We start from the raw sequence: 18,692 nt of genomic DNA, 5'->3' as shown, positions 1-18,692 counted from the left end.
AGTGAGCCGAGATTGCACCTCTTCACTCCAGCTTGGGTGTGGGTGACAGAGCAAAACTCTGTCTCAAATAAATAAACAAATAAAATTGACTATAGAACAACTTTCTCTTTGACTATGTCAAATGACTCACCTTATCTGAATCTCTGCTGCTGCTGCTGAATTCTAATTTTATGTAGCAGGCTAAATCATGTGCTCCCAAAGTTAATAAAATATCTAAAATATTTAGGATAAATTCAGTTGCAAACTAACTATAAGCTTATTTGAGATGCTTACCAAAATAAAACTTACATTTATTTATTCATTTATTTATTTATTTATTTATTTATTTATTTATTTATTTATTTTGAGACAGTCTCAATCTATCACCCAGGCTGGAGTGCAGTGGCACAATCTCAGCTCACTGCAACCTCCAACTCCCAGGCTCAGGAGATCCTCCCACCTCAGCCTCCCAAGTAGCTGAGACTACAGGTGTGTACCACCATGCCCAGCTAATGTTTGTATTTTTTGGTACAGACGGGTCCAGGCTGGTCTCACACTCTTGGGCTCGAGCAATTCACCCGCCTCAACCTCCCAAAGTGCTGGGATTATAGGCATGAGCCACCATACCCAGTCCCAAAATAAAACTTTTTAACACATAATCAATGAAATTCTTCTTATGAGGATTTAACCATTAATTTCCAATTAAGAAATTTAACCAACTTCTTAGGTGGAACTTTTAAAAATATATTATCTTTGACGTAGTCCATAGATACTGCAGTCTCAAGTGTATAGCTCCATGATTTTCACAAAGGGAATACATACATGTACCACCACTCCGATCAGGATATAGAACTTATACAAGCATCCCAAAAGCTCCCTCCCAGTCTTTACTTACCTGACTCTCCACAACAGTAACTACTATGCTGACTTTATGTCCATAAATTTGTTTGGCCTGGTTTTTATCTTTATATAAAGAAATTATGTAGCATGTACTCTTTTATATCTGGCTTCTTTTGCTCAACATTGTTATCTGTGAGTTCTACTCATATTGTTACAAGTATCAGTACTTTGTATTTTTTTCATTGTTATATAGGATTCTTTTGTAGGAATACACACAATCTATTCATCCATTTTATTACTGATGGCCACCTGAACTGTTTTGAGTTTGGGACCATCATAAATAATGTTGCTATGAACACTGTAGCACATCATTCAGAGTACAAATGTACCCATTTCTGAAGAATGTATACCTAGGAGTGGAACTGCTGAGTCACAGAGAATTCATACCTTTAGTAGTTACTGACAAGCTTTTTGGCAAAGTGGGTGTTGCAATTTACACTCCACCAAAATTCAGTTATTTCACATGAAACCATTTTGAATTGAGTTCAACCTAATTGAATTGGTACCTTAATGAATAAATATACTTTTAGTTTTCAAAAGGTCTGAACTTACTTGTTGGAAGCATTGCCTAATTAAATTATTATACTGTTCACATGTGAATTTAACCAAATATTTGAATACCAGTTTATATACTGCCAAAATAAAATCAAAGCATGTCTAATTCTTCCTCCTCACAACATAAATCAGTTTATATAGGCTCAACCTTCTAAGAATAATAGCATTCTCCCAAATTTATCATTAGGTAAGAACACAAGGACTAACCTATTATATTTCTAGAACTGGCAAACTTCTGCATAAAGCGTGAACTGGTAAAAAGCAATTCAAACATTCTGTCAGCACTGATATGAAAAACACGGTTGATAAAAAGTCTTCCATGAAGATCTTTCTCAGAAACATTTTCTGGAAAAACAGAAATACAAACCAAAAGAGAAGATATAAAGAAAGATTATTTTAACGCTTTAGGGGGTTTTGTGGGGTTTTCTTTGTATTGTTTTATTTTGGGCATAAAATCATTTTTAAATATGATTACAATGAGGAGAACATTCCAGAACACTATTAAAACTCCAAATAGGAATTAAATATATACATATGTATGACCTATAACTATGCATAACAATATATAGTTAACTAAACTACATATAATCAATATTTCAACTGTCAAAACCCAAAAGATACAGAAGTATTTAACTTGAATGATACCAAATGGCCATAATACTCAAAAGAATATTTCAAAAGGGACAAAGACAATATACAGACACATAAGATAGTATCTACCATAGAAATTAGCAACTTCTACCTCTGAATGCTCACTCAGTAAATATTAATTTATCAATGGCTATAATATCTGCTGCACTTAGCTTATCAGCCTGAATAATGTTTCAACTTGACTTAATGTTCACTACCCAAAGACAAGAATGACTATAATCACAACCTATTCTCAACACGACACATTAAAAGAACTAAGAAATCCTTCTGAAAAGTATTCATCAAAGCTAAATAATGCCCAATGAAATATTACATTTTTTCTGGGAATTTGATAATCATAATGATGTTGAAAACTACTAGTGACAAATGAAGAAGCAATATCTTGCTCACCTATTCTCATATGCCCTGGAAATATTATATAAAATACCCCATACTTACATAGTGCTTACTATATGTTAGACATTGTGCTACATACCTTACAAGTATTGACTCATCCTCTCTGCAATTCTATGAGATAAGTGGTAGTTATCATCATTATTTCCAGATGAGGAAACAGAATCACAGAAATAATTGCCAAGGCTCCATGGCTAGTGAGTGACTGACCTGGAATTTGAACCCACTCCAGCTCCAGAGCACACAAACTTAACATCTATTTTATAATGCCAGAAGGAATTTAACTTAGAAGAACCAAACAGAAAAGAAAAAAAAAAAAATACCTAGGAACAGAAGCCTGGCATAATAGAGGAAGTAGCATAAAGCAATCCAATATGAAATTGTAATGATTTCAGGACCAGGATCATTTACTATTATTTCAAGGATTATGCCCCATTGATACAGAATAAAAATTGCCACAAAAGCTCCCCATGTTTCAGAAATCAAGCTCTAAGAATGATCTGGGTAAAGCATCTGCCAATATTAGTCAGGTGAAATCAAAGGGCAATAGTCTATGAATCAGAAAAACTCTTCCAGCTCTGGCTTCATCCCCAGCTACTGCTATTTATCCTCCATTGAATGATTTGTGTCTCCCTATTTTGCTCGAGGCATAAAGGACTTATGGATATCAGATAGATATTGATTTGCTTCTCCCTTCAACAATACTCTATGTAGGCAAAAACTATTTACTGCAATTTCAAATAATGGCTCCTTCAGCGTAGAAATGAATCACAAAACTAGGAAATTTTGCTAAGCTTTGTGAGATAACTTTCCAGTTGGGCCTGGGAAACAGCTTTTTCTGACATAGAAGTATTATATGTTCATTGTAAAAATAATTCAAATATTCACAAAGGAAGAAAACAACTAAAGGTGATTCTGTTGATCTTGTTCATTTCCTTCACAGAACCTATCCTGACTTGTAGTTATACTTTTATTGGTTTATTGACTTGTTATCTTTCTCCTGCTCACTATAGTAGATCAACATACTATCACTAAATAAAATGATGTTTGGTTTAAAGTGATCTGCAATCTCCCTCACTCCCTCTAAACCCATACACACATCCCCAATCTCCTGGGATGGTTTACTTTTTGTGACCTTTTCAATTGTCACTTCAGTTCATTGACTTCAACCGTCTTCATAACTTAACAACTTTAAAAAAGTAAAAAAATAGATTCATTATTTTACCCATTAAATACATATGACAAGTCCAATATTTTGGAACGTGCTTAGGGAAACCAGTAGGAGCACTTGATTTGTTATCTAATGATAATCTAATAAGAAAAAAATCACCATACACTTTAAATAAAACTCCCCAAACAGAGGTCTGAATGTTACATATACCTTCTCACTGCTGTAAAGCCAAATAGCCTTTGCAAGGAGCAAAGTGTGATCAGAGTTCATGTGCAATAAAGAATCTATACACTACTATTCTTTATTTCTAGATATGCACAATTTTCATCAGTTTTATTGTTATCCTTTATGCAACTTACAATGTTACTTTTATAGGATTCTTTGGTTGTGTTTTTTTTTTGTTTTTTTTTTTTTGGAGACAGAGTCTCACTCTCGGGATTAAAAGCTTGTGCCACCACACTCAGCTAATTTTTGTATTTTTAGTAGAGATGAGCTTTCATTACATTGGCCAGACTGGTCTTGAACTCCTGACCTCATGTGACCCACCTGGCTCGGCCTTCCAAAGTGCTGGGATTACAGGCGCGAGCCAACACATCCAGCTGAAACTACTTTGGAATGACCATTCTTTTTTTTTTTTTTTTTTTTTTTATAACTGTGGAGTTGTAGGGTACATGCATAACGCAGGTTTGTTACATATGTATACTTGTGCCTTGTTGGTGTGCTGCACCCATCAACCTGCCATTTACATCAGGTATAACTCCCAATGCAATCCCTCCCTCCCCTCCCCATGATAGGCCCCGTGTGATGTTCCCTTCCCGAGTCCAAGTGATTCATTGTTCAGTTCCCACCTATGAGTGGAGAACATGCGGTGTTTGGTTTTCTGTTCTTGTGATAGTTTGTTAAGAATGATGGATTCCAGCTGCATCCATGTCCCTACAAAGGACACACAAACTCATCCTTTTGATGGCTGCATAGTATTCCATGGTGTATATGTGCCACATTTTCTTAATCCAATCTGTCACTGATGGACATTTGGGTTGATTCCAAGTCTTTGCTATTGTGAATAGTGCCATTCTTATAAAAGAAGCAGGTGAGAAAGAAAAAAAAAAAAAATCCTGGTTTTGGTGTTACTTACCTATTTGGCCACTGGGGGCCAGAGGAGATCTTCCTAAAGTCCTAAATTCAGGTAAACAGTGTATGACTAATCCATGCCCTGCTGCATACTAAAGCATGAATGGTAAGGACACTAATAAAGCAGTCGCTATGCTACCCTTGATCTTTCCAAACGTCTCCCACTACACTGACTTCAATGGCAATGATCTTACAATTTTAAGAAAAAGAGTCCTTAAAATGCCTACTTAATAAGTACAACAAGCCTCAAGTAATTTGTACTAAATTTTCCTTTAAATAACTACTTCCATTATATTTTTTGCTTTCTCTTTCTCTTTCCCTTTCTCTCTCTTATTGGTGGTTACAAGAAAGTAACACAATCATAGGGTCTATAACATCTATCCTCAAAACTGAAACATAAGAAGTATTATTATTATTATTATCATCATTATCTTTTTTTTTAAGAGACAGGATCTGGCTCTGTAGCCCAGGCTAGAGTGCAATGGTGCAGTCATAGCTCACTGCAGCCTTGACCTCCTGGGTTCAAGTGATGCTCCTGCTTCAGCCTCCTGAGTAGCTAGGACTACAGGCATGCACCACCATGCCCGGCTAATTTTTTATTTGATGTAGAGACAAGTCTTGCCCAGACTGGTCTCAAACTCCTGGCCCAAGCAATCCTCCCACCTCGGCCTCTCCAAGTACTGGGATTACGGATATGAGCCACTGTGCGCAACCAAGAAAAACTAAAATCTTTGATCTTTCTCAAACTTAACACACACAATCTATATTTTGGAAGTTTTTAAAATGTTTTAAAAAATTAAATTTTATATTAAGGAAAACACATTAACATAGTAAGCTTATATCTACATAAAATGGTTGGGAAATGGGCTTACATTGACTAACACAATATTATTGTGTGCTGGGTATTATATATAAAGCAGTGGAGATGTCTCTTCCTCACTCCTTCCGAGTTAAAGGCGCCCAATTAGGGTAATTCTCAGCCTCCCTCTACAACTTTAACTCACTCTAACCAAAGGAAGTAGATTATTGTTATAGACTGAATGTTTGTGTCCCCACAAATTCTGTTAAAGCCTTAACTCCTGGTGTGGCTGTTTTTGGAGATGGGGCCTCTAAAGAAAGTAATTAATTGGCCGGGCGCGATGGCTCACGCCTGTAGGCCCAGCACTTTGGGAGGCCGACGCGGGCGGATCACGAGGTCAGGAAATCAAGACCATCAGGGCTAACACGGTGAAACCCCGTCTCTACTAAAAATAAAAAAAACTAGCCGGGCCAGGTGGCGAGCGCCTGTAGCCCCAGTTACTCGGGAGGCTGAGGCAGGAGAATGGCGTGAACCCGGGAGGCGGAGCTTGCAGTGAGCTGAGATCGTGCCACTGCACTCCAGCCTGGGCCATAGAGGCTCCGCCTCAAAAAAAAAAAAAAAAAAGAAAGTAAGTAATTAAGTTAAATAAGGTGGGTCCCATATCTGGTAGAATTAGTGTCCTTATAAGAAGAGACACCAGACACTTTGGGAGGCCGAGGTTAAAGGATCAGTTGAGGCCAGGAGTTCAAGACCAGCCTGGCCAACATGAGGAAACCCCCTCTCTACTAAAATTACAAAAAATTAGCGGGGCGTGGTGGTGCATGTTTGTAATCCCAGCTACTCCAGGTGTTCCAGAGGCTGAGGCACAAGAATCACTTGAACCCTGGAGGCAGAGATTGCAGTGAGCCAAGATCATGCCACTGCACTCCAGCCTGGGGGACGGAGCCAGACTCTGTCTCAAAAAGAAAAAAAAAAAATACCAGAGAGTTTGCTCATGCATGCTCTCTTTCTCTCTCTCTCTCTCTGTGTGTGTGTGTGTGTGTGTGTGTGTGTGTCTGTTGCCCCCTGCTCCTCCCTCACACTTTGCCCCTCTATCCATGCGCATGTGCTAAGGAAAGGCTATGAGAAGACACAGTGAGAAGGTGGCAAGCCAGGAAGAGAGCCTTCACCAGAAACCAACTCTGCCAAACCTTGATCTGAGGTTTCTATCCTCCAGAATTATATGAAATAAATTTCTGTTGTTGAAGCTACCCAATCTGTAGCATTTTGTTATGGCAGCCTGAGCTACTAGCACAGTTAGTAAATGTGGAAGGAGGATGCTGGGTAGGCTTGTCACACCTCTGTCCTTCCTTCTGGATCTAGGTGCCCACAGAAGCTGGTTCTCCTCCAGGGGGGATCGTCCCTCCAGCGGGGGAGGAGGTTGAACATTGCCTGTGATTGATAGGTAAGTCCACCTCATTCTTCAGCTCCATCAGCAGCCCACTTATCTTTCACACATACTGACATCTGCTGACTTTGTTACTGTTAGTATAAAAGGTGATATTTTGGCCTCTATCTGACTTGCTCTTCATTTTCTTTCCCAATTTTGTTACCACCAGGGTGGTCAAGAAGGACTGCTATTTGTTGAGCCCACTCTAGACCCCATGTACACATGGATTACAATACAAAACAAAATGGATTACAATACAAAATGTGAAAAACATCTAGAATATAATACTCTTGAAATTCAGAAGGCCTTTGGGTCATGATTCTCTTTATCATCATATTAGGATCAAGCTTAATCTCTGTTGGCCTTCTAAAAACAAGTAAGTTTTTTGTTTTGTTTTGTTTTTTGAGACAGAGTCTCGCACTGTCGCTCAGGCCAGAGTGCAGTGGCGCGATCTTGGCTCACAGCAACCTCCGCCTCCTGGGTTCACGAGATTCTCCTGCCTCAGCCTCCTGAGTAGCTGGGATTACAGGTGCACACCCCCACACCCGGCTAATTTTTTGTATTTTTAGTAGAGACAGGGTTTCACTACATTGACCAGACTGGTCTCGAACTCCTGACCACGTGATCTGCCCACCTCAGCCTCCCAAAGTGCTGGGATTACAGGCATGAGCCACTGTGCCCAGTCAAATAAGTCTTTTTTTAATGCCATATGGAATATTATTATCATTTATCTTTATAATAAATTTCAAATATAGAATGTTCCTCTAAAAGTGAATTAAAATTAAATGGAAATTGACTACAGTAAAAACAAATCAAAGTCAGGAGCCATTATGATGAACTTTCCATGCTCTTGCTTTCAAAAACTCATCCCATTATGCTAAAACATAACAACAATCAAAAGCTTGCATCTTCACACAAAAATATTTGAGTATTGTTCTGAGTAACACTGATGAGTACACTTTTAAAAAAATCATTTAAAGAGAGAAAGATTTCCTCTCTAGAATTTTCAAGAATCTTTATTTCCTTTTGGAGGCTACCCAATAATTTAAATTAATATTCATGTCAGAATGCATCCCTGCCATAACTACTTGCTTTCATAATTATACACAAAACAGGTTTAGAAAAACCTTGCTAAGGTGTCTTTTTTTAAAAAGGAGGAAAAGAAAATAATTTGGGCAGTATTGAAGTAAAGTAAAAAGAAAACCGGACGGAGACACCTGGTCATTAACTCAAGTTCTGCATAGTTAACTAGCTGCATGATTTTAGATTTAGTCTTATTTTCCCTACCAGGAAAATGAGGGATAGCCCAAATGAAATAATATGTCACTGTACCTATGACGTGTGAGCATATTTCACTGCCTGGTATATAGGAATAGGCACACAGAATTTTTATTAACACCACATTTAAAAGCTAAATGCAAAGAAGCTTTTCAGATTCCAGGCTTCTGAAGACAGTGGGATATGTTAGATTTAACAGCCTCTTTCTACTATTTTCTATAAGCTTCCATTCCTTTTTTGGTTCTTTATAGGGTGAGACTGTGTCTAATGAAACTAAATTCTCAATCTGCACACCCCTATTACAAAGATAAACATAAAAAGATATAACTGAAATTTTAATAAAATTTATAAGAAATTATTTACCTTCATCAACAGAATCTGAAGTGCTGCTTTTGTCCAGAGAAAGATACTCATTTTTATTCAAGTCCAGTGACTTCGATGGCACTCTAGTTAACTTCTTTTCCAAAGCTGGTAAGAGACTCTTTTTGGTCTGTTTTTCATTTTGGGACTCCTCTTTCCCTAATCCCTAAAAGGTAAACAATCCAGTTTCAAAATAAAAAACAGATTTAGCTTAGATTTTGCAGTGAGAACTTTAATATTAAACATACTTTGAAATATTGTGCTTTGAAAAATATTTACAGCATTTTGTTTGTTACACTCGCATCACATTTCCAATGCTTTTAAATGTTGGTCCGTAAAATATGAGTAAATAATATACACCATTCTAAAGTCATCCTACACAATAATAAACAAGTTTATGAAAAACATCATAGAAAAAGAGCTTCACAGATCACGTAAGTCACTTATGCAGAAGGAAAAGGGGACAAAGGACAAAAACAATCGAACAATCCATTCTTCAGGGTAGACAAGGGAGAAGAACCAAACCCAGCTAGCTTCCCCAGTCAATGCCTGCCCCATCATCTCAAGGAAGAAAACTCACCCATCTCTCAAGACCTAACGGGGAAATGGAAAGAAAATGGAGAGATAAAAAGTCACATATGAGTACAGTGGGAGAGAGAAGATTAAAACAAATTAATTTCATAGCAAACTCATAAAAACACAATTGGCTTTGCTGCAATGGGACTAAGACATTAGGCATTAAGATGTATTTAATATACGATGCTATCTATACTTTCTGGGATGGTTACAATAAATTTAATGTTAGGCATTAAAGTATGATGCTATTGCTATGTTAGTATTCAAGTAAAATAGTACTGTATTATAATCAGACTTAGTGGAATAGTACAAAAAGTCTATATAAACTATACACAGAATATTTTCTTGTACACAGATGAAAGAGAGCACTTTACTTCCTGTCCCATGAGACCCCTGAGAAGCACTAAGTAGCAGAATCAGCTCCAGGGAGGATACAGGTTTCCAATGGCCACCCAGATAGCAGAAAAACAACTGGGGCCCAGGACACAATTTATTAAAGGATTATATTACCCTAGTCAGAAGATTGATTCTTCAAGCAGAGATTATTGCTAAAATCAAGACTTGATTTATTTGGGAGTTCCACACTACAAAGCAACATGCCTATTTAGCTAAACCAAGGACCCCTTAACAGATACTAAGTAAAGTACACTTCTCTATAGCTCCACACTTACGCTTCTCCTCTTGTTGCTAATTAAGTTCTATTTCCTACTATAAAGAATATAGAGAGATGTTTATAGGAAAAGTAAGAGTCACTGTCTTTCAGTGGTTGGTATCTGAATGACTTTTATTTATTTGTATACTCTACTGTATTTCATGAAGTTTTACAAAGAGTATTAATTTTATAACTTAAAAACATATTTTCTTGGAAAAAAGTTATTCTTGACTTTTTGTTATTTCCAACTTTGTTAGAAGTGAAAATGAGGCAAAGCAAGTGACATACGATACTTGTAGATATCTGAGAATCTCATCACATGGCTCTTGAATGCAAACAGAAAAAAAATGGCTAAACTTCTATACTACTTGTATTCTATAACCTGAAAACATCTATACTGAACACCAATGAATGTATGATCGATCTTAAAGCATGAAGTTATTCACTTCCCTTGCACCAGCAGTAAGTCACTAAGGGTCTCTAGATGAATAAGTTTTGCAAGAAACCCATAACACAAAACCAGGCTGAGGTAGATGCATGACTGGTCAAAACAAGTTGGTAACATGCTGGCCTTCCACATAAATATCTTTTCATTCAATGTTTTCCCAACATTTACTCAGAGGAGATACTGGAAGTTCCTTGGGGGAGGGTGGAAAAGGATCATTACTGATCACAGGCAGATTCACCTTCAATTATAACAGCTTACAGTTATTGGATATTTAATGTGTGCTAGGAACTATTCTAAGTACAGTCATGCATTGCTTTGATGACAGGGACACATTATGAGAAATGTATCATTAGGCGATTTTATTGTTGTGCCATTGTCATAGAGTGTACTTAACAAATTTAGATGGTATAGCTTACTACACACCTAGGCTATATGGTATAGTTTATTGCTCCTGGTCTATAAACCTGGATAGCATGTTACTCTACTGAATACTGTAGGCAACGTAACATGGTGGGAAGTACTTGTGTATCTAAACATATGTAAACATAGCAAAAGTACAGTAAAAACATGGTATAAAAGATTTAGAAAATGGTACACCTGTTTGTACCATGAATGCAGCTTACAGGACTGAGTTCTGTTGTTCTGGGTGAGTCAGTGAGTGAGTAGTGAGTGAATGTGAAGGCCTGGGACATTACTGAACACTACAGCAGACTTTATAAACATTGTACACTTAGGCTACAATATGTTTACAAAAAAATTGTTTTTTCAATAATAAACTAAGCTTAGTTTACCATAACATTTTTATTTTATGAACTTTTAAATTTTTAAAAACTTTCTGACTCTTGTAAAAACACTTAGGTTAAACCACAAACACATTGGACAGCTGTACAAAAATATTTTCTTTCTTTACTTATTCTAAAAGCTTTTTTCTATTTTTAATTTTTTCTTAGTTTTTTATTTTTAAACTTTTTTGTTAAAAATTAAGACACAAACACACACGTTAGCCTAGGCCTACACAGGATCAGGATCATGAATAGCACTGTCTTCCACCTTCACGTTTTGTACCACTAGAAGGTCTTCAGGGAGAGTAACATGCATGGAGCTGTCATCTCCTATGATAACAATATTTTCTTCCAGAATTCCGCCTGAAGGACCTGCCTGAGGCTGTTTCAAAGTGAACTTTTTTTGTATATAGAAGTAGAAAGAGTACACTCTAAAATAATGATTTATTATTTTATCAAGTATTATGTACTTATATAATTGTATGTGCTATACCTTTATAGGCCTGGCAGCACAGGTTTGTTTACACCAGCATCACCACAAACATGTGAGCAACCCATTGCATTACCATGTTATGATGGTACGTCACTAGGCAAGGGAATTTTTCAGCTCCCTTAAAATGTTATGGGACTGGCCAGGCACAGTGGCTCATGCTTGTAATCCCAGCACTTTGGGAGGCTTAGGAAGGTGGATCACCTGAGGTTAGGAGTTCGAGACCAACCTGGCCAACATGGGGAAACCCCATCTCTACTAAAAATATAAAAAATTAGCCAGGCATAGTGATAGATGCCTGTAATCCCAACTACTCAGGAGGTTGAGCCAGGAGAATCGCTTGAACCCAGGAGGCAGAGGCTGCAGTGAGCTGACATTGCACCACTGTACTCCAGCCTGGGCAACAAGTGTGAAATTCCATATCAAACAAACAAACAAAAACGTTATGGGACCAACACCACATATGCAGTCCATCTTTGACCAAAACATCATTATGCAGAGCATGACTGTATTTTCATATATACTAATTTATTTAACTCTTATTTAAAAAGACCTTATAAAGTATAATCCTTACTTTACAGTTGAGAAAAGAAAAGCAAAGGTTAAGTAATTAACTTATGCAGTTAGCAAGTGGCAGAGGTATGATTTGAAGCCAAAGCCCTGCTCTAAATAAAGAAATTCAGCTCTGCCCCCAAACTTGCATCCCCAATCAACAGAACAAAAGCTCTGCAGTAGGAGCACTCCTAGTACTCAGAATATGGTTTCTAAATACCATTCTTCACTAAGAAAATCTATGGCTCATTAAGAAAAGGGTTTGGGGCAGAAAACATACGAAATGTGCTTAGAATATATTGTTGTGCCAGAAAGAAAGGACATCCTCAAAGATACTGGTCATTTCAAAAGACCAAAGGAACCAACCTGAAGAGGCTCCCATTGGCAGAGGGTGCAAACTGAGAATCAAATAATGACTGCAAGTGATTGAAGCTCATTGGAATAAAAAACTGAAGTGTTGGCCAGGCATGATGGCTCACGTCTGTAATCCCAGCACTTTGAGAGGCCAAGGCAGGTGGATCATGAGGTCAGGGGTTTGAGACCAGCCTGGCCAACATCATGAAACCCCGTCTCTACTAAAGATACAAAAAATTACCCAGGCGTGGTGGAGCGTGCCTGTAATCTCAGCTACTTGGGAGGCTGAGGCAGGAGAATCACTTGAACCCAGGGGGTGGAGGTTACAGCAAGTCGAGATCACGCCATTGCACTCCAGCCTCTCCAAGACGAGACTCAGCTCAAATAAATAAATAAATAAATAAATAAATAAATAAATAAAACTGATGTGCTTACAATGATACTTGAGAAAATAAAAGAAGAAACTAAGTAACTGAGTATAATGCCTAGTAGTTAACTGGACCTGCCTGCTTAAAAAGCTTAAAAAGCAGCTACTGTTACTCAAGCATGCTGCTCAGGGGCTCATCTCTCCCTTCAAAACAGATTCTTTCTCCACGCTGTTCCCTTCTGTGAAAGAAAGGAAAGAAAAAAAAAAACAGATTCTTTACAGCACACACAGTTCTTTCCCTGGGGAAAATTCTACTACTTACAAATTTCTCCATCTTATTATTCTTTTAATGATACTAATCCCCCTACAGACTGATGCTCAGGTAAAACTGCTCGGTAGCTCTGCTTTTTATATAGCTCTGAACAAAACCACATATTTTCCCACATAACCTCTGCTACTTAACAGACTTTAAACTTTTACCTAAAATAAGGTAGGAGCGTGATCTCTTATTTTTAACATTTTGTATACTGTATCCTTATTTATCTTGTATTCTGATTAGGATATGACAGTATCAGATATATTTTAAAGGGATATATACTAACTCCTTTTGATGAATTTCCATCGAATAACTCTGTTTCTGAAACCCGACTAATTGATTCACTGGTAAAACTGATTGACTTGGATAATTTTTCATCTCTCTCCCCAGAGTCATCCAAGCTGCTTCTTCCTGGACTTCTGTAAGAAACACATCATTATAGAAATACAAGGTCACCTCTACACAAATAAATTATTTGGTCTCCTCATTGAGGTCATTTCCTATGATAAAACAGTTTGATAAAAATGGATTACTGTAATATAACAAATAAATGTCTACTTGTAACAAGGCTGTCTTCTTAAATTACATGCAAGTTGATATCATTTCTGAAAACAAGATACACTCACATGAGATTCTGTAAATCTCAAAAACATTAAAAAATTAACAAAGTACAAATGGCCATAACAGTAACTAATCAACTGAAAATTGCTCATTTAAATTTCAGGTACAGAGTACATGTTTGAGTTAGATACTAGGCCGCACAAGAAGGCAGTTTTGTATCTCCTTCCTTCTGACTCAGCCCCAGCTGAAATGGTGACGCCCTCCCAGAAGTGGACACTCAAGATGTCTGAGCCTAAGTCCATTGGCCACTCCTGCCTCCTCACTCTTCCCAGCCCTAAAAACAAGATTTAACAAACAGTTGTCAAATCATCATATGGCCAATACTATAATAAATGTCCTGGGATCTGCTTTCCCTTTCTCAAGGAGCAAAAAGAAAGGCAAACCTATGAAATACAATGGGAGCACAACTGATCCAATTTCCAGTGCTCAACAGGATGGAGGTGAGATGTGGAAAAATAGAGAGGAAAGGAGGAGGAAGAAGGAAGGAGAGATTGCAAATAAAAGGAAGAAAATGGAAGAACTGAGGAAATAAAGGTTTGAAACAGATTTGCTTCTTTCAGAGACTGAAGAACAAGAAAAGAAGTAGAAGAGAGAATGAGGATCCTGCCACACACTTTCTTAGAAAGTATTCAGGCCGGCCAGGCATGATGGCTCACGCCTGTCATCTCAACACTTTGGGAGGCCAAGGCGGGCTGATCATGAGATTAAGAGATCGAGACCATCCTGGCCAACATGGTGAAATGCCATCTCCACTAAAAAAAAAAAAAAAAAAAAAAAAAAAAATCAAAAATATTAGCTGGGTGTGGTGGCATGCACCTGAAGTCTCAGCTACTTGGGAGGCTCAGGCAGGAGACTCGCTTGAACCAGGGAAGCAGAGGTTGCAGTGAGTCAAGATCACGCCACTGCCCTCCAGCATGGTGACAGAGTGAGACTCCATCTCATAAAAAAGAAAAAAAGAAAAGAAAGCATTCAGGTCAGGCGCAGTGGCTGACACCTGTAATGCCAGCACTTTGGGAGGCCGAGATGGGTGGATCACTTAAAGTCAGGAGTTCAAGCCCAGCCTTGTCAACATGGCAAAACCCCGTCTCTAGTGAAAATACAAAAAGTAGCCAGGCGTATTGGTTGGCACCTGTAATCCCACCTACTCAGGAGGCTGAAGCAGGAGAATCGCTTGAACCCGGGAGGCAGAGGTTGCAGTGAGCCAAGATCACGCCACTGCACTCCAGCCTGGGCGACAGAGTGAGACTCTGTCTCAAAAAAAAAAAAAAAAAAGCATTCAATCACCAGAAGAAGAAAACAGCAGCTAGTCACAACTATTCTTTCTTTCCTCAAAGACTAGAAACTTTTCAAGTTGGCAAGGACCTTAAAGACAATCTAGTTCAGCTGCCTCATTTCATAGACGAGCAAACTGAGAATCAAAAAAATGAAAAGATTTGCCTGAGGTTGCTCAGCTGTTTGGTGACCGTAACTAGGATCCAGATCCTGTTTACCATAATCCAAGGCTCTTCGCATTAGAGTAATTGCTTTTCTATCCAAATCCAGAGCCGGCAAGAGGCTACGAAACTTCTCAAGGAGAGCAATACAATGGAAAGTCTTAACTTTACAGAAAGCTAATAAAATATACATGTGCAACGATGTAAAAAAGCCTATAAAATATTGATGCTAAGCGGAAAAGATACAAATTGGATCAGCATAAGTAGATTACCTAGATGAGTAAAATTTCTGCACATACATTGAGACTTTCAAAATATTTCCATTTTAAGATTTACTATAGAATTTCTAAATAACATCTTTTAAGATATAATCCACATATCACAAAATTCACTTCATGTAAAGTATATAGTTCAGTGGGTTACAGAGTTGGGCAACCATCACCACTAATTGTAGAACATTGTCATCACCCCAACAAAGAAACACTGTCCCCACTTACGGTCACTCCCCATTCTCCCTTCCTATCAGCTCCTGGCAACTACCATCTACTTTCTGGCTCTATAAATTTATCAATTCTAGACTCCATTTCACATACATGGAATCATACAATATATCTTTTGTGACTGGCTTTTTTCACTCAGCTAATGTTTGCTATAGAATTTTAATGTATTCTCCTTAATTGTTTTTATTGCTAACAGCCTCAATTTCCATTGGACATAATGCAGTGTTACTTGAAGAGGTTAATAAAAATGTCCACTCTTCTAAAAGAATCCTCATCAGTCAAAAATAGTCTCTCTGTACTCTTAATTTCTTTATCACATTATCTGTTGCTCTGTTATGGCTCTTACCATTATCTACCTTGTATTACAATTATTTGCATTCCACCGTAGGCTATATGCTCCTTCCATTAATGTTTTGAGTATTTATGGAGTGCCAACCACATGCTAAGCACTATGTTAGGGAATTCCTGAGGAAAAATCATATTACTGTATCCTTCAAAACACCTACCATATAATTTACTTTACTGTCATCTATAAACTCAGAGATTTCACTAGGTACTTCTCCAGATCCTTGATAAAAAGGCTTACTAAAACCAGACTTTAAGTAAACCCTAAGTGACATAGTTAACATTTCCTTATATATCTCCTCTGTGCTTACCTATTTAGCAAACTATTCTCTGTCCCCACCTTTCACCCCATTCCACCACAGAGAACAAAGGGGCAAATGGCAGCCAAAGATAAATTAATAGAAATTCAGAATTAGTCGAATGGAAAATAATTGTGCTTTGATTAATAATTGATCAACATTGACATTTCAAAACAGTTTGCCGTACCTTGGCTGCACATCCTCAATCGACAGTGACAAGTTCTCCATCTCCTCAGCACTGAAACCTAGCTCAGGGCCATAGTGCTGCTGGAGCAGTTGCCGGAACTCCTGTCTACTCAGGCTCTAGAAGGACAGAAAAATTACACTGAGCATTGGAAAATAGAAAATATAATACCACAGAGACTCAAAACATGAGTTTTGAAGTCAAAATGACCTGTTGTGCAAAGACTAGATATGTGGCTTTGGTAGTTATTTGACCTTTCTGTACCTCCATTTTCCGTATCTATAAAAATGGGTTAATAAAATCTGTCTGACAGAGTTCATAAAAGGAATAGATAAAATGATTTTAAAGTACATATTATAATAACTACTGTAAATGGGAGGTTAAAATGTTTTAAATTTTCTTTCTGTGAATAATTTGTTCAGGCCAGGTGCGGTGGTTCACACCTGTAATCCCAGCACTTTGGGAGGCCTAGGTGGGCAGATCACAAGGTCAAGAGATAGAGACCATCCTGGCCAATGTGGTGAAACCCAGACTCCACTAAAAAAAAAAAAAAAAATTACAAAAATTGGCTGGGTGTGGTGGCGCAAACCTATAGTCCCAGCTACTCGGGAGGCTGAGGCAGGAAAATCAATTGAACCCAGGAGACAGAGGTTGCAGTGAGCCGAGATTGCACCACTGCACTCCAGCCTGCGCGACAGAGCGAGACTCTGTCTCAAAAATAATAATAATAATAATTTGTTCATATTTTCTGGTAATTACTGATCTGGAGTTTGTTTGCTTGCTTGTTTTTGAGATGGAGTCTCACTGTGCCACCCAGGCTGGAGTGCAGTGGTGCAATCCCAGCTCACTGCAACCTTCGCCTCCCAGGTTCAAGCGATTCTCCTACCTCAGCCTCCCGAGTGCCTGGGATTACAGGTGTGCACCACACCTGGCGAATTTTTGTATTTTTAGTAGAGATGGGTTTCACCATGTTGGCCAGGCTGGTCTGGAACTCCTGACCTCAAGTGATCCACCCTCCTTGGCCTCCCAAAATGCTGGTATTATAGGCATGAGCCACGGTGCCCAGCCTCTGATCTTCAGTTTAGCTCTGCAATCTAACCAGTCTACCATGACCACTGAATCACCATTCAGTCCTGTCAGCTCAGAACCTGTTCTCTTAATCCATAATGTATCTGAATATTTTAACCACTTTAAAAACCTTATATATTAATAAATTTTAAATTATATTTTCCTAATATATAAAAGGCAAATGTCTGGACTTCAGAATATTTCCTTCGATTTATCTCTAATAAAGTCCAGCTTGTTCTTTTTTTGTAGGCAGCATATCCATTTTGAAATCATCAAATACAACAAACTCATGCATTACCTAGCAAAACAAAAACAGTATTATTATTATTTAGGATAATGGCCTCCAGTTGAAAAATAAAATTAAACATCAATATTAGGATAACCAATGGTCTGATGTCTAAAAACATTACAGATAGTTAATTACATGCTTAAGTAAGGTGTAAAGAAGTAGCATAACACTTGAAGCAATTGTTAGTAAGATAATCTCTCTCATTCATTCAACATTTATTTATTTACTACCTAACAAATGTGCGTTACTGCACTAGATGCTAAGGAGAATAAACATAAAAACATAATGTAGAAGTTAAGCTCCTGGCCCTCAAACAACTTATAGCTGAAGAGACATGGGATGTTCTTAAGTTATATGACAAGATATAATATGATCATGCACTAAAGTACTGGTAGAGTCAACATGATATGAAAGTCTAAAGGAAGGAAACAGGACTGTGGATTAGCGGGATCAGATAAAGTTCATGTTGGAGAAGTGTTTTCAGCTGAGGTAAAGGAAGAATATGGGGGAATGGAGAAATGGGAAAAGTTGAAGAGACAGAAACCAACTAAAAATACATAATAAATACATGAACATAGGTAACATTTCTTTTGAAGTTAGTAGTCTATCAGCCTAACTGAAGTAAAAAATTTAAGTTGAGAAATAGTAAAGTATAGACTTGATGGGGCCAAAACACAGATGACCTGAATTCCTCCCCAATGTTCCCTACAACAAATACCACTTCCTTTTTCTTCTTCCTTTTTTCTTCTCTGTCTAGTAACTATGGCATC

General features: G+C 37.8%; 1 protein-coding gene across 4 annotated transcripts in view; it reads right to left on the bottom strand.

Moving 5' to 3' along the window:
• Window positions 1-18,692, bottom strand: part of GRAMD1C (GRAM domain containing 1C) — a 111,241-nt gene that overhangs the window by 32,003 nt on the left and 60,546 nt on the right. For all 4 annotated transcript variants that reach the window (XM_021934070.2, XM_021934069.2, XM_017955162.3 and 1 more), the window contains 4 exons: window positions 16,569-16,684; window positions 13,470-13,602; window positions 8,650-8,812; window positions 1,642-1,779 (listed from right to left, as the gene is read on the bottom strand). In XM_021934070.2, the coding sequence (XP_021789762.2) occupies window positions 1,642-1,779; window positions 8,650-8,812; window positions 13,470-13,602; window positions 16,569-16,684 (550 nt within the window). The remainder of the gene's footprint in view (window positions 1-1,641; window positions 1,780-8,649; window positions 8,813-13,469; window positions 13,603-16,568; window positions 16,685-18,692) is intronic.

The sequence above is a fragment of the Papio anubis genome, chromosome 2 (genome assembly GCF_008728515.1).
Source record: "Papio anubis isolate 15944 chromosome 2, Panubis1.0, whole genome shotgun sequence".
Classification (NCBI taxonomy): Eukaryota; Metazoa; Chordata; class Mammalia; order Primates; family Cercopithecidae; genus Papio; species Papio anubis.
The sequence above is the reverse complement of the archived record's forward strand: the minus strand, read 5'-3'. Positions and strand labels throughout refer to the sequence as shown.